Below are 25,974 nucleotides of genomic sequence, written 5' to 3' on the forward strand. Positions count from 1 at the left end.
CTGTTGAGAGCACGCGGAGATTCTTGGCATACAGGTTCAGAGATTGATTTCTTCTCTGGACTATTTTTTTTGTACCAAAGCAAATAAAATGTCAGATTTTCTGCCATTGCAAAGAATTGTTGGGTCTGCAATAAACCAGTCGGACGGACTCTCTCTACCTTTGATGGCTACTGATGGTTAAAGCTAGCAAAGAGGGCTGAGGGTTGGGATACAAAAATGAAAGAGGCACAAGTAAGTATTGAACTGTTTTGGTATTGCAACCAATTTCACATTTTTAAATACCATGCAGGGTGGACTGCTCTCTCCAGGATGGGAGTGAGGTTCTGCTTCAAGTGGAGGAGTTCAAGTATCTCAGTTTTAGAAGAATGGAGCGTGAGATCGACCAATGGATTGGTGCTTCTTCCACCGTATTGTGGACTCTGTCGGTCCGTTGTGGTGAAGAGGGTGCTGAGCTATAAGGAGAAGCTCTCTGTTTACCGGTTGGTCTACGTTCCTACCTTCACCTATGGTCATGAACTCGGAGTAGTGACTGGAAGATCAGAGATACAGGAGGTCTAAATGAATTTTCTTTGGAGGGTTGCAGAGAAGTTCACTTCTCCAGGAGAGACTCTTAAGTAGAGCTGCTGCTCCTCCACACCCAGAGGAGCCAGTTGAGGTGGTTCATACAGCTGGTGAGAATGGACCCTGGACGCCTCCCTGGTGAGGTGTTCTGGACATGTCCAACTGGGAGGACACCCCAGTGAAGACCCAAGACACACTGGAGAGACTTCATCTCTTGGTTGGCCTGGAAATATCTTGGAGTCTTCCCAGAAGAGGTGGTTGTGGAGATAGATGTCTGGACTTCCCTGCTCAAGATGCTGCCCCCAAAACCAGATTCTGGAACAAGCAGATGATGATGAATGGATGAACGTTCTTTACTGCAGTTAGACATCTTTCAAATACAGCAGTAACAGAGTAATAACATGCTTCTTTTTAGGTCCTAATACCAGGGATGGCAACCTAAAAATAACAGCACAAATTTCGTCCATCCATCATATTTACCCGCTTCTTCCTTTTCGAGTCACATGGGTCACTGGTGCCCATGTCCAGCCATCACTGTGCAAGAGGCAGGGTACCCCCTGGACAGGACTCCAGTCCATCACAGGGACACAAAGAGACAAAAGAGACAACCATTCTCTCCCTCTCTATCTCAACTAGGGGCAATTTAGAGTTATCAGTCAGTCTAAGTCTAACATTCATGTTTTTGGTCTGTGGGAGGAAACCAGAGTACCTGGAGAAAACCCACGCAGCACAGAGAGAACATGCAAACTCCACCTAGAAACGCCCCCAGCCGGGATTCAATCTGGCGACCTTTTCACTATGAGGCGGCAGCTCTACCAACTGCGCCACAGTGCCGCCCAAGTAATATGTATTTCCCTGGTCGGGGACCGAACCCGGATCAATGCAAACCCATTGTTCCACCTCCTCACCGAAGAGATGACATCAGCACAAATTCCGTCTTGTTTTTTGTTCTTTTAACTCTAAACACACAGGGAGTGTGTGAAATTTAACACACCCAACAGTTTTAGAGCCACCTTTGGCAGCAGAATCTTGTAGAAATCATCTTCTGCAAGAGTTTTTAACCTTCAGCCACATCATTTTAATAAACATTTGCAGTACTTTAATTTATTCTGGTTCAGATTTGTTCATGATGTTTGGATTCTTTTCTTCTTGCACGACAAGAGTTTGAGCCAAGCTTCAACTGGCAAACGTTACGTTTGACTTTTGGATCTCTTTGTACACAGATATCCTGATAGACTTCATGACTCCAAGTCCTGAGGTTGAAAACCAGCCCATATCATCAGCCTTCCACCACTGTGCAAGACAGTTTTAGATGTCCACTGATGGTGTGCGTTTTTGATTTATGGCTGCATATTAAGATGCTAGAGCATTTAAAATAATAGCTGAAAGGAAATTGGTCATTGGTGCAGGAATATCACTGATGCTGTTAAAGTGGGTCTTTTTTTTCTTTCTGGAACAAAGCAGCATGATAGAGTATCATCAGCCTTTTCAGTCCCTCTCAGTGAAATGAGACCCTGCAGCGACACTCGAGGCAAAGACCACGCTGCTGTGCGCTTAATGCAGCCGAACTCTGGAGATGTCACAATCTACAAATCACACACGTCGTTATGCAAGATTGTTGCACAGTCGATCTTGCTGTGTGGAGACGTTACCTGTTGGCGTTACACTGCAGGTACCACTAATTACCATGTTCTTCCATACGTATTGTAAATCCTGGAGATAACTGTTTTTTCTGCAGTATCATTTGCGGAGGTTGTTAAAGATTCATCATCCAGAGGCTTTGCGTTCACAAAGAAACTATAAAAAGGGTTTCATGATATTTAGACATTTCCAATATGTCTATAAACATTTGCAAGGGTCTTGAATCTTTCATGATTTTGTTCCCCAAGTCAGAAAGTGTGATAAATGTAAGACGATGTTAAGAGCGTTCGGTGACCAAGCTGTGCCAAAATAAATAGAATAAAGAATAAATTATGATTTAATTAAGACATAAGTAAAACTCTTGGTGACTAAATTTTGACATTCATTTCCAAGTGTCATTTATTGCTATTATGCTGTCGAAAACAATACAAAAATGTTAAAAGCGCTACACTGTTCAGGGGCTCCTACTAACTAAATTTTGGAAAATGAAGGATCTCTCTAGTCTATCTTGTATAGTTGAGTTGTGAATGTTATGAAGTTCATTTTAGCAGGAGAGAGAGCAACTGAAGCAGGCCACACCTTGAATAAGGCAGGTATGGTGTTGGAAGTGATACCTTCTCCAGCTGAATTAAACCTGGGGTGTTAAATCCTGGTCTCCAAGGGCCACTATCCTGCACGTTTTGGATGTTTCTCAGCTCCAACATCCATGATTTGAACCAATGATCAACATTCTTCTGCGAAACTTTGAGGTAATTCAACCATTGAATCAGGTGCATTGAACCAGGGAAACATAGTGGCCCTTGAGATGCAGGATTGGACACCCCTGCCTAACTGTAAATGTTCCACACTAGTTGTGTCCAGTTTTGGCCCTTGAGGGCCACTACTCTGGACATTTTAGATGTTTCTCTGATCCAGCATGCCTAACTTGAATCAATGGGTGATTAACAGGTTTTTACAGAACTCGAGAAGGTGATTTAACCATTGAATCAGTTGTGTTGGAGCAGGGAAACTGGTTAAACATACAGGACAGTGGCCATCGTGTATGAGGATTGGACATGTCTGCCTTATAGCAAGTGTTCTACACATGTACTATCCAATCTTTGTCCTTGAGGGCCACTATCCTTCATGTTTTAGATGTTTCTTGGCTCCAACATACCAGACTTGAATCAATAAGTGATTAACAGGTTTCTACAGAACTCAAAAAGGTGATTTAACCATTGAATCAGGTGTGTTGGAGCAGGGAAACTGGTAAAACATACAGGATAGTGGCCCTCGCGTACAAGGATTGGACACATCTGCCTTATAGCAAGTGTTCTACACTTGTACTATCCAATCTTTGTACTTGAGGGCCACTATCCTTCATGTTTTAGATGTTTCTCTGCTCTAACACCCATGATTTGAGTCAATTATTAATGGGTTTCGGGTTTTTTAACGGAGAAAAAAACCCCTGTAGAACATGCAGGATAGTGGGCCTCAAGGACCATGATGGGATACTGTTGCGTTAGACGATATGAAAAAATGTTCACATCAGTAACGGTAAATTAGAATAATCTTAACGTCAACTTTTCTTTTGTTATTTGGCCTTCGTGTGTATCTAAACCGCTCCTGAAACCCACTGTCCGCTAATATGTGATCTAAAAAACGAAACCACAATTTCAAAGCTTGATCTTGGATTGAGGAGCGTTGCAGCTGTGAAGGGCATTGCCCGTCAAACCGGACATTTTTTTTGGCTGTTCGGTTGTTTGTCAAATATGTGCACCAGCTTGAATCAGCGGCAATCAGGCAGACACGATGCGAGCGGGTCCGCGAGAGCATCTGCTGGCACAGCGGGCAGCGATATGTGATAAACGCTGATTTCACCCTCCACTGGATCGAGCTGGCGATGATAGCCACCTCTCCCCGCACTCGTCCGTCCTATTAAACCCTCATTATTCATTTACCTCCAGCCGCAGACGGCTGACTTGCATGGAGCGAGCGCACCCAAACACGCTCCAGCAAAAGAGAATTGCTCTCATATTTCCGTTTCATCTAAGGCGGTCAAGGACACACACGGCTATCTCACACTGGCAGGGTTGTGACTATTTCTTTCAGTTGGAAGCAGATTCAAACATTTTGTAATGGATATGCATGTGCTCAGGCACACACGGCTTCTCCGTATAGTGCCGCGGCGCCCTGGCAAGGAGCTTAATTCTATCAGGCTGTGAGCTGGACAGCCGTAATTACATTTGTGACACAAATCCTGTCTCTCAAATTGAGCGTTTTATTCCTGAGCGCTCCCGCCTCTCTATTTATAACCCCTTATTCGCCATAAATCCCACTTCCTCTCAGAAAGTCAATTTGAGACTTAAAAGGCAGCGACGCTTGGCTTAGTTTTCCTCCCCCTTTGACTCGATCGCTGCTTCGCTTTCACTTTTACCCTTTTTTATTTAAAAAGGGCTTTATTTAAGATCTGAAGGTGAAGTGCTATGATGCAAGAAGTCCGTTCCTTTTCCGTTTCAGAAAACGCCGCTGATGAATTAAGCCTCCTTACTCACCTGTCCTTCAGTTTCTTCTGGTCGTGACATTTACTTCCTCTCTTCCTGTTTGCTCCATCCTCTCCTGGCACCTCCTTCTGCTCTCCAACCTCTGGCTGAATGGACTTCACTCCCTCCTCCATCACTGCTCTCCTCCTCTCTCTATTTGGAGGCCAAACCTGACAATGGTTTAATTTGGTCCCCCATCTGTGTTCACCCATGATCCTTTGTTTCCCTAGTTCTACCAGATTACCTCTCTAACTCCTGCATCCCTTCTTTTTTCCTCTTAGGATTTATATTTTTGGATATGTGTGTAAAGCTACAGTACTGTACAGTACAGCGCTTTATGGCCCCAGCTAAGATCAAGGTCACAAATCAAGGTCAAAGTTACAAGAAGTTTTGGTTGTCCAGGCCCCAACTTATGATCCGCTCAAGACAATTTAACAAAACATGATACACATTTGTATCAACACTAGATGGAATGTCACATGTACATTTTATAACGTCAGCTAAAGTCAAGTTCATAAATCAAGGTCAAAGCTACGAGCTTTGTTCGGGGACACAACTTCTGATTTGCTCAAGGCAATTTAACAAAACGTAATACATATTTGTACCAACACTAGACGGAGTGTTGCATACACGTTTCTTCAACCCAGCCAAGGTCACAAATCAAGGTCAAAGATACAAGCGTTGTTTGTTCAGGGCCATAACTTCTGATCTGCTCAAGACAATTGAATAAAATGTGATACACATTTGTATCAGCACTAAACAGTGTCGCGTAAACTTTTTAGCACCCCAGCTAAGGTCAAGGTCACAAATTACGGTCAAAGTTACAAGTTTTGTTTGTTCGGGCCCTAACTTCTGATCCGCTCAAGAAAATTGCACAAAACGCGATACACATTTGTATCAACACTAGACTGAGTGTCGCTTACACTTTTCATCATCCCAGCTAATGTCAAGGTCACAAATCAAGGTCAAAGAGACACACTATTTGTTTCATAGCCATAACTTCTGATCTGCTCAAGACAATTGAACAAAACGTGATACACATTTGTATCAACAATAAATGGAATTTTGCATACACTTTTTAACACCCCAGCTAAGGTCAAGGTCCAGACCATTCCTATTGATCAGTGCTATTCAACTGGTGGCCCGGGGGCCAAATCAGGCCCTCGGATGACCTCAGTTCGGCCCACCAGTGGGTTCATATTAAATAAAACTTTATTTTAAACCATAAAACAAACTTCTTAATGACAATAACTGCTGGATGTCTGGCCCTTGAGCTCTTGACTTTCAGTAACTGTGGCCCCCGGAGTAATTTGGTTGAAAAGTCTTGCTATAGATTGCTGTGTAATAGCCAACTTGTTGACGGGTGGATAATACCATGACACCAATCTGTGAGTAAACTGGACAACCTGAGGACAAACCAAGTGTTATCCTTTAGCACAATCACAAGACCCGATATTCCTTTCTCCTAACAGTCTTCATTCTTGGCGGCAGTTACTGCCCTCTCGTTTTATATAATCACAAGATGCAAACTTTTAGAAAAGGACCACAATGAGGTCTTTTTCTTCTTTGTGGCGATTCTTTTGTAGACACAGAGTTGTTGCAAGAGAAATTCTTCTTGCAACAGATTCAGTGAGTGTTTTTAAAAAAGGACATTGGAGATTTGATGAGTGTAACGTCCACATGTTTCAGCCACTTACCAGCGATCAATTACACACGGAGGTAATGCAGTGAAAGTTGTGACACGCAAACAGCATGAAATATTAACGGAAGATCCTCTCCTGCTCCTCTGGACTATCATCTTCCAGCTATTGCAGTTTTTAAGAAACCAAATTACATTGTAGAGCGAGTTGGTTCTAGAGTTTAATGCAGATGCACGTTAATTAAATAAGGAAGTATAACTCTAGGAGATGTGTACAAATGTAATGTTTTGTAAGCATTTGGCTGGATTTTGCTAAAAGCCTATGATCTCAATAAGATTATTCCATCTCACTTTAGCAGCGGCTGTATATCCAATTCAGAGGAAACCTCAGCCATGCTTCCCTTTTCCATCTTTTCTCCGTTATGTAAAGTGAGAAATGTTTGAAGGCTAGAAAATAATGGAAGTTAAAGTGCTCCAGGGCAGATGTGGGCCACATATGGCCCGATGGCCAGAAGTGGCCCTTGGAAAATCTCCATCGAACCCCCCCAAACTCTTAGTTGAAAATAAAACAACTTAAAAACAAACAACTCAATTAAAAGCTGTGTTTTATCCATGAAACTTGAGGATGTTTAAATAAAAAAAACAATAAACGACTTTGACAAATACTTGAAAAACGTTTAAGACTGAAACTTCAAGACTCCAAAAAGCCAACGTATAATTTTTTGGATGCCTCAAGTGGAGGAGTTAGGGTATCTCAGGGTTTTGTTCACGGATGAGGGAAAGATGGAGCATGAGATCCACAACGGATCGGTGCAGCTTCTGCAGTATTGTGGAGTCTGTGCCGGTCCATTGTGGTGAAGAGGGAGCTGAGCTGCAAGGGGAAGCTCTCTTTTTACCAGTCGGTCTACGTTCCTACCCTCACCTATGGTGGCGAACTCTGGTTCGTGACCAAAAGAACGAAATCCTGGATCCAGGCGGCAATCTAAATGAGTTTCCTCTGTAGGGTAACCGGAATCTCCTTTAGAGATAGGGTGCAAGGTTCTGTTTTCCAGGAGAGACTTGGAGTAGAACCGCTGCTCCTCCACATCCAGAGGAGCCAGTTGAAGTGGTTCAGACATCTAGTAAGGATGGGCCCTGGACCCCTCGAGAGGTTTTCCAGGGATGTCCAACTGGGATGAGACGCTAGGAAATACCCAGATCAGCTGAGAGTCTGTCTTTCAGCTGCCCTGGAAACACCTTGCGGTCTCCCAGCAGAGGTGGCTGTGGACCTAGACCTCCCTGCTCAAGCTGCTTCTCCAGCGACCCGACTTGGGAATAAGCAGAAGATAATGGATGAATGGGTGACTTTTTTTTTTGTTAGGCTGATTGGTAACTCTAAATTGTCCCTAGGTGTGAGTGAGAGGTTGTTTGTCCCGTTTGTCTCTGTGTCCCTTTGATGGACTTGCGACCTGTCCAGGGTGTACCCCGGCCGTCGCACAGTGATTACTGGACACGGACACCGGTGACCCCCGTGACCCAAAATGGAAGAAGCGGGTAAAAGATAATAGATGGGTGACTTTTGGTCTTGTTGCATATTCAGGCTAATATATCGTCACAAGACCCAGTTGACATAAAGTATGTATTTTATTCACCAAGAGTTTTGGGGAACAACAAGATAAAGCCTGAAAAAAAGTCTTCCAGATCATCTGTATTAAATAGAGATTTTTCAATTCAAGTCGCCCTTTGATTGGGTTATCTTGATTAGGCCCTTTGGTACCACATATTTCTCACCCCTGCTCTAAAGGGATTATGGGGTTTCTGTAAATTATCACTTTGTATCAGAGTGTTTACCATTCATCCTTCACGTTCCCCACAAATGCTGAAGTCCTTTAAAGTTTCCATTCGGTGCATCTGTTCAGAACTTCATCCTCTTCCTTGTGTCTTTTCTCTCAAAGATTTCTCATACGAAGAAGCGCTGGGTCCAACCCTTGGTCTCGTGAAGTCCAGCTCCTTGGAGAGCCTCCAGACCGCCGTGTCCGAGGCCAAGCACAAGCACAGCCAAGCTCAGGTGCCGATCCACCGCCCACGCCCACACATGGTCCGAGGGCGAGGATGCAACCAGAGCTTCCGCATCGCCATCGACAAATCCTACGACGGTCCATCGGAAGATGGTAAAAACTTTAAATTTTGACTTTAAAACAGACTTTAAGTTGGATTGAACTTCTCCACTCGACAAGAAAAAAGATGAAACGGATCTCCGCACCAGAGGGAATGTGCCTCTTTAATACTGCAGATATTATAATATAGAAGTCTTTCTGGGCATTATATCAATTTTAAATTAGAGACCGCAATGCTGACGTTCAACCCTGAGGCTTTATAACGCTCTGGCACTCAAAAAGAGCCAGAGGCCTGCCAAGACAGGAGACGGTGCTCGGCCTAAGTACTTTAATGAAATGCTACACGATTTTATCCACTCAGCAATTTGGAAAGAACAACTTTATATCTTAGAACAGCATTTTTTTATGCTTCACCTCTCCATAGCTTATACATATGGCTGGGTACAATTGCAATTTGAAATAGACATTTTATGTGAATAGAAAGTTGCAAATATATATTTTCAATTTAGCATGAGTTAGACTCAAAAATCCTTCATGAAAGTGTATTTTAATGCTTTAAATCAAATCTGACACACAGCTCAGTTTTTATTATTCGTCTGTAAACTTTCTATTGTTTTGCCCATAACTTCTGATCCGCACAAGATAATTTAATGAAATTAAATCTTACACTTGTGCATCGTCGCTAGACGAAGTGTCTCGGGCATTTTCGCCCCACCCCAGCTCCAAGGTTAAGGTCACAAATGAAGGTCAAAGTTAAAATATAGTATTTGCTTGTCAGGAACATAACCTCTGACCAGCTCAAGACAATTTAACACAATTTCATACACACATGAAAGGTCACTGTATGATGGGTTGCATACCCTTCTCATCACAAAGGTCAAAAATCAAGGTCAAAGTTAAATAATGAATTTGCTTGTCTGGAGCAAAACCTCTGACCAGCTCAAGACAATTGAATGAAACTCGATACGCATATGAACCATTACTGTATGAGGGGTTGCATACGTTATCATCACAAAGGTCAAGGTCAAAAATCAAGGCCAAATTAAAAATACAGTATTTGCTTGTTGAGAACATAACCTCTGACCAGCTCAAGACAATTTAACACAACTTCATACACTCATGAAAGGTGACTAGATGAGGGGTCACATACTCTTCTCATCACCAAGATCAAGGCCAAAATCAAGGTCAAAGTTAAAATACAGTATTTGCTTGTTGAGAACAAAACCTCTGACCAGCTTAAGACAATTTAACACAACTTCATACACACATGAATGATCACTAGATGAGTGGTTGCATACCCCTCTCATCACCAAGGTCAAGGTAAAAAAAATAAAGGTCAAAGGTAAAATAAAGTATTTGCTTGTCTGCATCATAATCTCTGACCAGCTCAAGACAATTTAATGAAACTTCATACACACATGAATGGTCACTAAATGAGGGGTTGCTTACCCTTAACATCACCAAGGTCAAAAATCAAGGTCAAAGTTCAAATAAGATCTTTCCTTGTCTGGATCATAACCTCTGACATGCTCAAGACAATTTAATGAAACTTCATGCGCATATGAACCATTACTGTATGAGGGGTTATATACCCTTCTCATCAACAAAGTCAAGGTCACAAAGCAAGGTCAAATGTCAAGCAAGGTCTTTGCTCTTCTAGGCCACAGCTTCTCTCCAATATAATTTAATAAAACTTTATAAATGCATCACCAATATATGGGGTCTTGAACTCTCTGAGGTCAGGGTCAGATTGATTTTTCTTCTATGGCCATTAGTTATATACTTTCAGATTTATTTCATTGACAGTTTTCTGTTTTTTTTTCATTCAATAGATATTTTTTGTTGAGCTGGTATTGCTTCGAGGTAATTGGTCCATTGTCATCGGTTGCTGTATAACAGTTTGTCAATGGGCGTATAATTTACCGCATGCAGTACTCTTGTTGAACATTTCTACCAGGTCCATCTATAGACCTACTCTGACCTTTTTACCACGCCTCCCTGTCTGTCTTTGACCTGTGTACCCCCCCTCCTTTAGACGACGACGGGTCCGACTACAGCTCAGGCAACGAAACACCCGCCAGCACTTCCTCTCGCCAGGATCTGGACGAAGAGAAGAAGGTAACAAAGAAAACCAAAGCAAAGAAGAAGGAGAAGAAAAGCAAAGGCAAGAAAAAAGCCGAGGATTATGGGGACGAGCTGGAGAAGAAAACCAAAAAGAAAGGATTTGGCCTGCTAAGGTAGGAGCTCTTTAACCCCCCCTCCCAGAATAAGCAAACGTTTAATTTATCCTTCTTGTATAACGTAGAATATGCTGGAAAAGAATAACCTGCCCTACATTCCCCTTGGTTAACTTTCAACCAATCACCCCTCTGAGCACAGCAGGATTATGGGAAATGGGATGATTGGATATGAACGGAACCTTCTCAGTAATGGAGAGTATCCATTATTTCTCAATCTAAAGTCCTGCAGACACAGCACCAACCTTAAATGCTTGTCACCCCTTTATCAACCTGTCCTGGTTGTGATTTGTGGTCCAGCAGCAATCCTTATCTATTGGCAGTGACACGATGTGGTCAGTGTATCACCACACTTCCAACACTTGGGATTCAATTAGGCTGTGACGAGAGATAGCACGGGCCGAGCGTTGGGACTACAGATGGCTGATAAGAATCCAATCGGCCACAGTGTCAAGGGCAGTAATGGAAGAGATGTTGGCACGTTGAGGCAGGGACTGGGGAGCAGGGCAGGGACGGCAAGGGTGACGTGAAGGACACAAGAGGAGCCGAACCAGTTTGTAAAGATCTGGATTGTTTTCATACTACATAGCGTCATTTCATATAGATGAATTTATGAATTTAAAAATTCACTGATTAGTACCGATACACGGACTGGGGAATGCATGCTGCAGCTGTGAGATGATGCAGACTCTGCATTGTGTTGTTTTTTATTTTTATACGCCTGTCAAAAAAATGGACCGATTATAAAGTGCTTTGTGTTGTCATCACTGCATGTCAGGATGGAATCAGAATAAGCTTTATTGTCATTGCGCCGAGATACAACGAGAACATGTACGTACTGTCATCCGAAAGATGGACCTAGTGCACAAAGCTGCTGTTAATTAGCGCGGCCCTCTTATTCTTATTCAGGATAATATTTTTGCTTAGACGAGAAAAGGGAAGAAAACATGAGGAGAGACGGTATAAAAAAATATCTCTCACACCGTGTCCAAGACGGGGCACGGTTTGAGGCATCAAAAAACCTTCCACAGCAAAGCAACATAAATAGACATAATATACATAATAATAGTCCAGAGCCAGAGTCCATTTGTAAACCGGCCACCCTGATCATTTGAGGAAACTAATTACTTTGCCATCGCACCTGGCAGTAGAAAAATCTGCTGCCTTTGCTCTTGAGTGTCGTCACTCTGCTCCAACTTGGACAAAACAATAAGAAAAACTTGCCTCTGTTCTACTACACAGTGTCTCTTTACGATTTATATGGTAATGCAGGTCAGAACATTCCTGACGCCTCCTTACGTCTCTATGCCGATGATATAGTTTGTTCATTGTCGAGCTAAAACAGTTGCTAAGGTTTTCCAGCTTCTACAGTCTGCAGTTTACATCATTCAGTCAGACTTGTTTCAAACTGTTGTTAAATGTTGATAAAAACGAAAGGGATGTTTTTTTGTTTACTGTTCATTGCTGAACATTTTTTTGACATGACTAGGCCTGTCGTGGACAAATTTTGCTGGGACGATTAATTGTCTCAGAAATTATTGCGATAAACGATTATATTGTTCGAAATTTGACAACAATTATTTAGTAATTATTGTCAAAATTTAAGAAGAAATGTTTGTTAATGTGTTTTGTGTGTAGCACCTTTTTTTGACCACCGGATGGCAGTATAAGACTGTTTGAACTGAAGGATGGATAGTGAGGGAGCGAGCAAAATGTCTCTTTAAGAAAAAATGGGAGAGAGGCCCCTTGACGTGACATGGACTTTCGTTCCTGTTTTTCAGTTCTCAAAATGGCGGACGCTCTGTCTGGTTTGAGCTCTTTAGCATAGCATCTGTCACACAAAGCTTTTAATAAAAAATCAGTAAACAAGTTCTCAGCTTCTTTTTGCAGAGAAAAACACATTTTTAGAAGAAGGCACGGGTTTCAATCGTGAATTTTGGAACTTTGACAAGACGGAGTTTTTTTCCAGAGGTCGGCTTGTTAGCTTAGCTCGTAGCTTAGCTTCTCAGCGTAGCTGCTTTTAACGATCCAAAAACACGATTTTGGACGGTTAAAACAGATTTTAAAGAGAAAGGGAGGGGTCAGTGACGAACACTGGAGTTGATCCTTTTGTCATCCAGTGTCTTCAGTAGAAAGAGAGAGACACGAAGAAACGATAAAGCCGATAAATTAGAATGAGGTTGATAATTTTCGTTTATCATGCGATTAATTGATTTATTGTTTATCGCGACAGGCCTACTTGTGACAGTTTTTAAAACGAGTTAAATTGCATATGATTATTGTCAAAATCGCATTGTTAAATTTAAACTTGAGCTCAGTTGTGTTATAGCACAACGAGCGGTGAATCACATTTTTTTTTATGCTAACAACCTTTATTTTATTGGATATTTGGTAGGTAAGCACATCGTCCTCGGACTACAGATGCACGAACCGAACACACATCATTTGTTTTTTTCCTGCAGAAGATATGGCTATAAACGTTAAAGGTGCAAAGATTAGATTTGTTTTTGTTCCAAATTCATTGATGCATTTGAGTCTTTTTTTTTATAAAAGCCCTGTTATAATCCACTTCTTCCTTCTGCGTCTTCCTCTTTTGGTCGTTTTTTTGGGTTCACCTTCTTGTAGATGTTGCGTTACCACTCAAAAGCTAATTTTAACTTGGTTTTTTTAGTTTAAGACAGGGCACAAAAAATATTAAATGGTATTTTCTACTTGCCACAGTATGTTTTCTAATTGAGGACGAATTAAACACACACAGGTCGTTCAGTCACCAGAAACACTCAAAGGCAGCCTACACTGGGCTGATTGCGGTAAAAGCTTCCATATTGCTGCTCCACACCCTCCCCCCTCTCCGCCTGGCCTTTATCTCACCGAGTTGATTGGCATTGAACTCGAAATATGACTTAATTAGCTGCAGCATTGCTCCGTTCAATCTGATTGGAGCTCTCAAATGGTGTTTTACTCCAATGGCAGCATTAGGAAAAGGGCAAATTATAAACATATGACCTCAATTTACCGTAGCGGAGAACGTGTGAGCAACAACAGCTTGCACGGCGAATGTTGGACGTCGGCCCCGTCCTTCCTCAGCGGCTGTAAATATTTATTTTAGCTGCCGCGCTGTTTGAAGAGCAACTTGTGTTTGGCTGCAGATGAGTGTTACAAACAGTTGGTTGTAAGGTGACCTCTGGAAATCACATATTTGTTATAGAAGTGTTTGTTTTTTTCCCCACTAGATTATATTTGTGACCTTGTTATATATCATTTTTACAAAGCGTTCAAGTAATTATAATAAAAATGACTTCAGGGACCATTCCTGAAGAGGCTTCGATCCTTTGGTCCTAAAGTAGACGAGCGGTACGCCGATGTCCCCCGCCGCCGAGGCATTTGAATCATGAGTATTTCTAGTTTTGAAGATGTTTTTCTTCATTGGAGTTGAACAGAATGTTTTTAGGTACAAGATATTCAAGTGGAAAGGAGTTGCACTGTGGAGAAGAACAGATCATTTTTTTTTCTTTTATCCATCACCAGGTGCAGGGGCAGAGCCAGGGGGTGGCCCATGGTGGCCTTGGCCATCATTAATTAATCTTTGGCCACCCCAATCATTTCAAACAACTTTAAAGCAACATAAAAACTAGAAAGCATATTTTCCTCAAATGATCGGGATGGCCAGTTTATATATGTACGTTGGTGGCCATCTTGGATTTTGTCATGACAACCCAATTTTTGAAAACGTTTCTAAACATCGTAATAAAAATTGTCAGCTTTTTCCGTCCAACCTCCTTTCTCAAACTTGCGTCCTGTCTCCCGGATTGTTAATCTATGACAAATGGCAGTGCCCTTCTCACCCAGCGACCCACCGCTGGTCTCGGCTGTATTCAGTGGACGGCGTCGAAGTCTCTGCCTGGAAGCGTCGCCACAGACAACAACTCTGACAGGATCAATAGTTGAAGAGAATATTTACACAGCATGTTAGATTTTATTTAATTTTTGTCACCTGCTGCTTAAATGTGAAAGTCTTTGCTCGTGTTTTTCATGGGGCCAGTTCAATTCAAGATGGCGGCTGCACCTTTGAAGACGAGTCCAGATAAATGGCTAGAACTCTGTTCGTTTTGTAAATAATTACGTAAATTTTGAGGCGATTCAGTCACGACTAGGCCTGTCGCGATAAACAATGAATCAATTAATCCTACGTTGAATGAAAATGATCGACCTCATTTTCATTTAACGGCTTTATCATTTCTTCATGTCTCTCTCTTTCTTCTGAAGACACTGGATGACAAAAAGCTCAGCTCTTCACTGACCCCTCCCTTTCTCTTTTCTCTTTAAAATCAGTTTTAACCGTCCAAAATCGTGTTTTTGGATCGTTAAAAGCGGCTAAGCTATGAGCTAAGCTATCAGGCCATCTTTGGGGAAAAAAACCTCCGTCTTGTCGAAGCTCCAAAATTCACAGTTGAAACCCGTGCCTTCATATAAAAAGTTGTTTTTCTCTGCAAAAAGAAGCAGAGAACTTGTTTACTGAGTTTTTATTAAAAGCTTTGTGGGAAAAATGCCATGTTAAAGAGCTCAAACCACACCGAGCGTCTGCCATTTTGAAAACCGAAGAAAGACGGCACATGTCACGTCGAGGGGCCTCCCTCCCATTTTTCTTAGAGACACGCTGCTCGCTCTCTCCCTATCCATCCTTTGGTTCAAACTGTCTTATATTGCCATCCAGTGGTCGAAAAAAGGTACTACACTGCAAATAAATTAACCAACATTTCTTCTTAAATTTGACAATAATGACTAAATATTGTCAAATTTGAAACATTATCGTTTATCGCAATAATTTCTGAGACAATTAATCTTCCAGCAAAATTTGTTATTGTGACAGGCCTAGTCACGACATACTCGGAGCAAGACTGCACATAATGTTATTTACATCTTATACATCATACATGAAAGGCGGTTAGCAAAATGCATTCTGTGGTGAAATGTTCGGCCTTTTAATGTGAAAAGTAAAAGCTAAAGCTTCTTTTGTTTTGTGTCAAATTAAACATGGCGTTCTGCTGTGGGCAGGCTGTTTCAGCCCAAACTGTTTTGTTTCTGTTGCGATTCTTTTTTTTTTTTTTTTTTTTGTCATTAAGTGGTGGGTTTTGAGATTTCCTTTCACTCAATCTGTGCGTTTGACTCTGGAGTGTCACCAATCACTCGGCTTGTCATTGCCGGACCTCCCCAGCGGTCCTGCCGGGCCCTGACACATCCCGTCTGTCCCACATCCTGACACTCATTCTCCCTCCGCGAGGGTCTGTGTGGAGCTGTCGCACGCCACCACCTTAACCAGTTTATAGGACATGAAAGCTGACGTTCTGATCTGCTGTTTGCAAATTCACACACAGCATTATATATACACCCCCCCCCCCCCAAACACACAAACAATCATCATCCTGCTCTGCGTTCGCTGCGCCAGAGAAATCCGACAGGGAAGCAAGCCAATTAGCGCCATCCGTTCCACTTTCATCCTATCGCGAAGTTGCAGAACATGCGGGGTTGAAAGGTTGTCACTGGTGGGCTGAGCTCTGCAGAGCTAAAGCCTCGGTGTCAAACCGGAGAGACCCGATGCTAGATGATTTCTGACGGATTACTGCTGGTATCGTACGCTCATCCTCTTCCTTGGCCTTCCAGTTTTAGCGTCGTTGCATCCTGAAACGTCTTGATTACGCCCTTTCCTTCATTTACATTTTCACATCTTGCCTCCTCACATTCTGGTTCCTGAATATTTTTTTTTCTGCAATACAGTATCAACTGTTTGGAGCTCAGTTTGTTAAATCCTGCAGGAATTTATGAGTCTACAATTACAAGTAGTTAAATGTGCTAATACAAATAAACGGGGATGATGGATGGTAAATGGACTGTACTTGTATAGCACCTTTCTATGTAGTCAGAATACTCAAAGCTCTTTACAATACAGCCTGTGTCCTCATTTACCTCCACACACACATTCATACAGCTCTCTACTAGATCTCTACAAAGCTAATCTGAATCTGTAGAGACTAATCAGAGCTTTATCACATTCATACACTGATGGGACACACATCGGAGGCAGTGAGGGGGGCAACGAGTGCCCAGGGACACTTCAACATGTGACTGCTGGTGGAATCGAACCCCTCAACTCTCCCATTGGAGGATGATTGCTCTAACCACTCAGCCACAGCTGCCTCCTATGTTTTGAATGTATTTTTATACGCCTCTCGAAGGCGGGTTGCAGTATTTCCCCTAGATTACTTTTCTTGGCATGGCGCTCATTTCTTCCGTGGTTTTTGTCGAGGGGGCCGGGGCGAAGACACATTTGTGTTGCGTGTCATTTGTACCGTCAGTTTTCGAGCGTGGTGGGGGTGAGGGGTGGAGACGGCTCAGCGTGAGAGCGACAGAGCGCTACCTCAATAGTCATAGCTTTTTAGCTAGCGCGTATGTATTGCGCGCCACTAACTTAGCGCTACGCCACTGCTGGTATTTGTTGGGAGGTGGGGGTCAGTAGGCAGGGTGTTCGGTTCTGTTGACAGGGCGGGGCGCCCTGCTTACATAATGGTAGGGGAAACACTGGGCTTGTACTATATGTTCTCCGTCCACCTGTAGAATTTCCCATGACCCGCCCTTAAATTCTGATCTATTCAAGGAAATTTAACTAACCTTCAAATATGAATGCATCATCACTTGATGGAGTGTCGCATACACTTTTGATCACCCCAGCATCAAGGTCATAAATCAAGGTCATAGGTTATACATTGTCTTTGCTTCGCCGGGCCGTTGCTATAGATTGCTTTAAAACAGTTTGTCGATGAGTCTATAATTTGCTATATGCGGTTCTCTTGTTTCTTTTATTTCTTAACTTTGGATTCTTGATATGTGTTGCAGCTCATTCCAGGCCTCGGTGGAGCACTTAATCAAGCCTTGACATTATTCCAGGCTTTGATGAACTTAAAACACCTGCGATAACGAAAGGAAAAGGGTTGAAAGCTAAAAGGAAAATGTGTAGAGAGGCGTTTGAATGGGCCCTGGTTGTCACCGGTGTTGGTAGGCATCGTGAAATCCCTCTGACATGTTTGCGTGGTCGTCTTAGCTATGACTTTAAGCTCTAATGGTGTAAAACCTAATCCCGCTGGTGGTTTAATACTCTGCAGGTGGATTTCTTTGATTCAACACTTCATGCAGAATTTAAGTCTTAGCCGAGGTGATGTGGAGTCGTCAACAGTTTACTTTCGTTTGGTAAAATACACGTAAGGTCGTAGATTTTGCCTACAAGACCATTTTCTTTGCAACATTTGATAAAAGACTCAACCATGACTTACTGATCAGTGCTGCCTAATATACGTATTTCAGGATGAAAACACTTCTGGTCTCCCTGCTGGGCAAAGGCAGTCATTCAAATCTCACTCCTCTTCTTTTGTGATATCTTTTGTCAAGGTAATGTCATCACTAGAGGTCGATCAGTGTGGGTTTTCAGTGGCCGACGTTGGTACACTTGGACATTTTTCTCTAGGATGCTTTTACTGCACATGTAGTAAAGCTATAAGTACACCAACAAGTTTTCTTTTTAATTCGGCAGAGTTTATCCTTGGGTATAGAAAGCTTTTTTGCCTAAAAGACCTGAAAAATGAGCAGCAGTGAGCTGATATTATTGTCTGTTAAATCTGTACCGGCATGATACATAGCCGAATAAAACGGCAACTGTTGGTTGACTAACCATTCGGCTGATTAATTGGTCTACTTCTAGTCAATCCAAGTTCTAAATCTTTCATTTAGCTGTGCCGTAATCTTGAAATACCGTTGACAGCAAACAGTAAATTACCTTCCATAGAGGAGTAAAATGACAACCATTTCCTTTTTCTTTCTTTTCATAATTCATAAATGTGCCATTTTCTCTCTGCAAACTCTCCTGACGCTCCAAGTATGAAAAGCTGCCAAATATTTTCATACCGTCGGTGAAAATGAGCTTTTGCACAGCAGAAGCAGCTTCCTGTGCTCGCTATTGAGGCACAGTTTTTAATTTACAACTTTGCCATGGTGGCAAACAGACATGGGCGCTATCACTGTCAGCAGCCGCCGGAAAACAAATTAACTTTTTTTTTCTCCGTTTTTCTTCCCTCTATCCAACGCGATGGGCAGCTTTCCTGAAAATGATGTGCAGGTTTATTGGGGCTGATGCGAGCTGTCAGTCAAATATCAGAGGGGCTGGAAATTGACAGTGAAGATGATGAGGAAATCCTCATGCATATATATCAGTTGATAAAGGGGCAACAAGGCTCCGTCGTTGCGTCCCAACCCTCCCCTCATCGCCTTCGTCTGTCACTTGAGCCTCGTCTACACCCTTGAAATTCCCCTTTTCCTTTCTCATACGAACAGCTTTTACGTTTTCTTGTCTTTCATGGCTTTATTCCTGTCTCTGTACTGTTTGACTCAAAGAACGGCTATAAAAAGAAGCAAAACAAGGCAGAGCCACTGCATTTGGATCATGAAGTAGAAGAGGTTTTGAGTCTAGCGAAGGCAACTCCATTTTATCGGCTGACTTATTATATTCACTTACAGATTCATTGCAAGAAGCAAAACTTCAGAGAGGTAATCACTGGGTAATTGTCTTTTATGCCAAGTAAAGTTACATAAATTAATAATTTGACTGGTAACATCAGTGACTCATCCAGCTGGGAAACACGATACCCTCATTTGTACTTTGAATTATTTGTCTGGGCTGTAATTATCAAACAAGACAGCGAGACGAGCCCTCCATTCGTGTCCATCAGTTTCACGATCCATCACCTCCTATCGAGTTATGACATTTGAAATGACCCAGAGGGATGGGGGCACCATTTGAAGCGCAGAAACATTCGTAACGGACCCAGACTGCTCAGCGGTGCTTTCGGACACCAACGGTCCATTGCTTGCCTGCCAATTAAAGGCATTTATGTGGCCAGAGGAATCAGTCGAGGCCAATTTGCTTGTGATCCTACCTACTGTCTGACGCATATTAGCACAAAGCACAAGGTGCCAGGAAGTGATTACACCTCCATCATTGGTTCTGTCTAGTCCAGTCGTCGTCTTGCCACATGTGATGGATGGACTTCCTCTGTCATTTAATGTCTGCTAATGACAAACACATGCTGGTTTGCCTTTGCCCCCACCCTTTTGTATCTCAGGGCATGACCTCTGCTGTCCAGACTGAGAAGGTTAAGTGTCTCTTGTCTTGAGCATGCTTGACAAAGCCAAGCGTCTAACCTTTCCTTGTCTGCCAATGGCTATCATCTGGAGACATGGTTCCTTTAACCACTTTCCATGTAAATTGTGAAATTAAAAAGGCTCCATTGAGGTTTTTCAGCAGTAAATATACAAGGACAATGTCTTCCTATAGGTAGCACAACATTTTATTTGCCCGCATCAAATATTTAACGCATCTGAATGAGTTGGCTGCGAGTCCTTTCTGCTTTGTTTTGCGGCGCACATCTGGTAAAACCCCCCTGATGTATAGAACAGGCAGGGGAAAGGTCACTGCCAGTTTCTTTGGACTGTATTTACGGGTCGTACACAATCACACGCTACCTTCCACCGTGACGCGCGAGGAAGAGGCATATAGCCCGGCAGCCTTGTTAAATATTAACGACTCCCCTGATAGAAGTGGAAAGACGAGGCAAATTGCTGGGGGTGACAGATTTTTATGTGGTGTGGCTAAAATATGCCTCATATCACAAAGCAAACAATTAAAGGGAAACCAATATTTCACTATATGACTCCTAGATGGCTTAGCCTTTCTTCGCCGGTCTTTTTTACCCCCTTACTATTTTTGTTTGTTTGCCTTTTTACAGTTTACATATCCAATCTTTCACCTTTGTCTGGTCTTCCCTCTTAACCCCCACCCCTCTTCTCTTCATCGGTCCTTCTTTTGTCCCCACCGTGCTTACCTAGTACCTCCTTTCCTCCCCTGTATCTGCTCCCTCTCTTTTGTCTGACTGAAGTATCCGTACTCCAGAAACTGGCCAGGCGTTGATTAAGACAAGCGCTCCATATCCGCCTGCAGTTCCCCTGGGAACAACTTGCTGTGCATTCATACCTGTCTGCCTCAATCTTCTCTCCTCTAGGCGGTAAATTAGACTCATTTAGATAGGTTATTAAAATCACTCCTTTCTGCTATTGTTTTTGCAGCCAGGTTTTGGAAGGACTTGGTTCATCCTAAATTTCTGGAGAGCACATTCTTTTGACTCTTCCATTTCTCGACACATTGTAAACCTTCTTTTATTGCACTGTAGATGTACTCATTTAAAGTATTAAATATATAAATCACTATCCCATCTCCCTCCGTGCATCCCTACATTATTAATGCCTTCTAAGTGAAGTTTTTTTTATCTACGATTAGCATCGAGTGCGGTTTATTTTTTTTTTCCATTCCACTACTGCTCAAATCTGCTATTAATGGAGGCAGATTTTTTTACTGAATTGCATTACATATGGAAAGGAAGTCAGATGAATAGATTAAATTATGCCCTGGAGTGAAAATGCAAGCGCTTGCTGGCCTTTTTTTTTTTTGCATTATCAAGCAGAGATAGGAACTTCTTTAAAAAGGTAAAGGTTTGCTTGTGTTGTTGTCAGTCAAAGCTGGCTTTCAGTTGTGACCTTGTTGTTGGGTGACAGTCCTCTTGTAGCCTGATCCCTGCTTCCACAAGGAAGTTACACCATCATTAAAGAGGGTATGTCACTCTGTCTATTTGAAGCCTGAAATATTTTCCGACTTGTCTCACCATAAAGCAGCGGCGTGTTGCCAGAACAGGAGAAGGCGCTGTATTACATCACGACAGGAAGCTCCACTGGGATGTATGTGCTCTCCTCCAGAAGCATACAGAGCAATCTAATTATTGCGATAACATTTCTGCTCGGCTGATTAACTGTTCTCCCTGCGCCTCTGAACGCAGACACATTTTCCCCATATATATTCCTAAGCTCCTTATTCATTCCCAGCAAAACTGCACTTTCCCAGGAGCTTTAACTCACCCATACACCCTCTTTCATACGTAGCCTTTAGCATTTATTCTCCAAGGCAGATTGGCTAACTCGTTCTTTTCAGTTGCTTTCTGTTCTTTTTCATCCCTTCTTTATATATTTTGACTCTTGGAGGCAAATAGGATGATTACCCAGTTCTCATTTGATACGAGCCTTTTGCCAAAGAACCTCAAAGTCCAATTCCATTTCACCCCATGCCCTTTCCACTTAACACTATAAACTCTGTGTTACTGCTTTGCAAACTTTCAGACCACACAGACCCACTTGATGGCTATTGTTACCATTTTAGGGAAGTTTGCCTTTTGTTTTTGCACTGTCCATACTGTGACCATATGTAGTCCTCATAGTGGTCCTCCTGTCATGGCATGAAGAGAGGACTTTGAAGTACTCTTTGTCATCTAATGAGCAGGTTAGTTTAGAAAATAAGCAACGTACCAACTTATGTTTTGGTGTGTCTAGGCTTAAGGAAGGTCACTATTGAAAACTGGGTTGCCATGTCAAATGTACATTGCTTATGTAAAATGGCCACAGCGATCATCTGAGGAAACTATGCTTCCTAGCTACAGTGTCAGCTGTATAATATAGTCGTCCCTCGCTATATCATGGTTCTCTGTATCGCCGTTTTTTTTTCAAACCTGTTTTTTATATTGTGTGTACTGTGGATCCTGTGCATTCATCTCATCATCATCTTCATCGTCGTCGCCAGTTCACGAGCGTATGAAGTGTTTATAAGAGAGTGGAAAGGTTTGTAGGAGTGTGGGAAGGGTTTATAAGTCTCAAACCTGTATAAATATTAATACAATGCCGCTTCTTCATGGATTTTCACCTACTGCGAGGGTCTCTGGAACATAACCCCCACGATACGTGAGGGATTACTGTAGTTTGCCAATGGGTGTATAATGCATCGTATGTGGTACTCTTGTTCTTTTTACCAGAATGTAAGTTTGGAAAACAGAGGGTTTGGTTGTTAGTAAAATCAAGGCTTTTTATTGAGGATTGCTAAACAGAGTTAATTTGTGTATTTAAAAAGAGAAACTCTGTCTCACAATGTGTGACGCTCCAGGTCAAGTCAGCTGAGGTGAGTTCTCCTTCATGCTGTGATGCTCATCTTGTTTCATGTTGCTTTGGGACAGGTGTTGTACCAAAAAGTGTTTGTCGCCGCTGGAGTGCGCACAACTTGTTGAACACTAAAGACCTGTATTTGTTTGCCTAATATTAGTGTAAATGTAATGCATTTAATGATCATAAATGTGATATAATTTACGTTATTTTCATTGATTCTGTTAAATACGTTTGTCTAGTTTGCCTGTATCACAAATCATGCAGTTATTTTATCTTAAGGTACTAGCCAAATAAAAGTACATAAATTATTTTCAAATGTAACAACCCTCATATTGTGTTTTTGCCTTTATATAATAGTTATATTTGAAAAGGTATTTTAAAAGTTATGTCACATTTTGTGCTTTGCACAGTATGAAATACCTTTAAAAAGCCATTTTTGTTATCCAGATTGACAGATAACAACTTAATTTCACTTGAAGGGATTCGATTTTAAAGGTTTCAGTTCACGTTGAATATGTGAATATTTTGCGCACTGTTTGCATTTGGTTTTGCGTCCCAAGGCAGGGTGTGCGGACAGTTGTCATTCTCCACATGAGGAGGGCTTGACAAAGAAAGTGAGGGCCACTGATAATAGAACCCCATTTTACTGTCTTATTTTAGCTGGTGCAGAAAAAGTCCTGTTTATTTTGAAAGTTTGGGCTTCTAATTTAGATTTTTATCCCTTGTGTGTGGTAGATGGAAAGCTAAACAGTGTTTGCTGGAAAGAACGGATCCTCCTGTGCTCTTCCCGTGTGTGTCACGTGTTGCGTTGAGGGTTAGCATGTCTTTCTGTGTGCTTCCACCCAATCAATGTATGGCGAGTTCAAGAGATTCAAGGCGAGTGATTTTACACACGCTACACGTAGAGTTAATCAATTCTTCGTCTTCCCTCTGGAAAAAAGAGGCTTTCTTTACACGCATACGCCCACATCGCCAGCAGACAGCCTTCTCACATCCTCTGTAACGCCTGGCGATAAACCATCCGCCCACTGACTGCCTGTTGCACCAAGCAGGAAGGCTTATTAGGACCTCGCACACCTTCAGAGTTGTCACAGTTGCAGCGCGCGAAGAAGTTGCAATGCAACAAACAGAAGTGGTGGCACTCTTTCAGAGCCAGTTGTGATGCCAGTTTGTCCTCACGTTGAGCTGTTTTAGCTCTGAACTGAAATTTCATTGCACGTAACAGTCTGATAATGTGAGCTAGCTCTTCTGCTCTTTCCCTCCTTCCCAGAGGGCTAATTGCACGGGTCAGGTTGGTGACACCACCGCACTTGGCTAGCTGTGATCTCGGTTACATTCAGAGCCTCATTAGAGCTCGGTTAACTGTGTGTGTGTGGGGGTGAACATCTTCCTTCTCTCTCCTACATAAACAAGAATTCTAGTAACTACACTTATTATTGTAGCTTCTTGGTTTTGTCTTAAATACTGCATTGATTCACATCACAAGTCATCATTGACGGTTGACAAACATAACCTTTTCTCGTGGAAAAGAAGCTTGAAGTCGTTCTCCTTTGCAAATAAATTACCTTTAAGTATTCCCGTTAGCACCTGCTTTGTGCATGAGCGCATGACAAATAAAATATATCAATGCAGATGCTGTTATAGTTCAGATATAATGATGAGGACGAGCAGAAGCTCTCGCTTAACAGACCCTCTCCTTGTGGGGCTGCTGGGGCGACGGCAAGAGCGGCAGGCTAATGACGACAGCGGCACTAATAATGGTTCCTAGTGGATCCTGTGACAGTGGGGAGCATATTAAATGGGACACGGGCTCAGCCTGGCTCACTTGGACCCCCTGCATCCCAATAATGAGAGTTTGATGGAGTAGATGTGCAGGTAGATAATGCTAAGTTAATGAGACATCCTTTTCCACAAGACCGTTTGCAGTTCCCTATGGAGTTGTTGTGTATGCTGCATAAAGCTGTCTTCTTGAGTGTGTGTGTATTTTCTATACACACATCCAAGGTATTATTGTATATCAAAGTTCATGCTCAATAATCCAGGTAAAAAAAAATCCAACAAAGTTCAGTCAGGTCATCTGGACGGTTTCTTTTTTTGTTGTTGAGACGTTTCATCTTTCATCCAAAGGACTTCATCAATCCAAAGAGCCACAAACAAACTCAGTCCCACAAGCAGCACACTCCCATAGTGGACCAGCCAGTTTGCTGATAAGATGGCTTCTGGGACCCTCCCCTGTCAACTCTTCTAAGGCAGCCATAGCCAAAGTGGTATTATTGTATAGTCTGTACGTACGTAAAGTTTATCTTGTCCCGCCCATAACTTCTAATCTGCTCAAGATAATTAAATAGAACTTCATTAAATATGCATCATTGTTAAACGGAGTCTTGCATTCACTTTTTTCCTCACCCCATCTTAAAGGGCAAGGTCACAAATCAAGGCCAAAGTCAATACTAGGTCTTGTCCAGGCCATAGCTTCTGGTACGCTCAGGATAATTTAACAAAACTTCATACACATTTATACCACCATTAGGCAGTGTGTCACATACACGTTTCATCATCTCCGCTGTTGAAGTATACCGGTAATCATTTGTTGATGGGCGTATATTATTATGTACTAGCCTTGGCAGGGCGCTCATCTCTGCGGGGATTATTCTTGTGGCCTGGGGTGCGGGTTGGTTGAGACGGAAACACGTCTGTGATGTGTGCTAGTTTAGCACCAAGTTAGTGCCAGCAGTTGTCAACCGAAGGGGGAACGCAAATGCCACATCTGTAGCTTCTCAGCTAGCGTGTCTGTATTGCGAGGCGATAGGATTGTTGGCAGGGCACTCGGTTCTGTTGACAGGGTGGGACGCCCTCCTTGGATAACGTTAGGGGAAACACAAACGTATATTTACAATGTTTCCCCTAGAACAGTTCCCTTGGTGGGCTCATGTTCTATTTTTTTTATTGTATCCAAGGGACTTTGGGGGGGGGGGGGTTGCCATTTCTTTGTCTGATCATTTTTGTGGTACCGTGTGTTACTACGGTTGGAGCTCAACAGGAAATTAACTGTCAGATTCCTGAGTGGCAGAACAAAACGTGTCCAAAGGAGCGACAGACTCCATAAGCCGAGTGAATATTAGTGTGAAGGTAATAAACATATGAACATAAGAGAAAAAGGAAAACGCTGTGGCGTCTTTAACAAACTCTGCTGTCAG

At 42.4% G+C, this 25,974-nt stretch overlaps 1 protein-coding gene across 1 annotated transcript in view; it reads left to right on the plus strand.

The window, feature by feature from the left end:
* Nucleotides 1-25,974, plus strand: part of pard3ba (par-3 family cell polarity regulator beta a) — a 216,863-nt gene that overhangs the window by 118,579 nt on the left and 72,310 nt on the right. The window contains exons 18-19 of the mRNA XM_037696743.1: nucleotides 8,298-8,513; nucleotides 10,495-10,696. Coding sequence (XP_037552671.1) covers nucleotides 8,298-8,513; nucleotides 10,495-10,696 — 418 coding nt within the window. The remainder of the gene's footprint in view (nucleotides 1-8,297; nucleotides 8,514-10,494; nucleotides 10,697-25,974) is intronic.

The sequence above is a fragment of the Nematolebias whitei genome, chromosome 23, assembly GCF_014905685.2.
Source record: "Nematolebias whitei isolate Nwh7 chromosome 23, NemWhi1, whole genome shotgun sequence".
Classification (NCBI taxonomy): domain Eukaryota; kingdom Metazoa; phylum Chordata; class Actinopteri; order Cyprinodontiformes; family Rivulidae; genus Nematolebias; species Nematolebias whitei.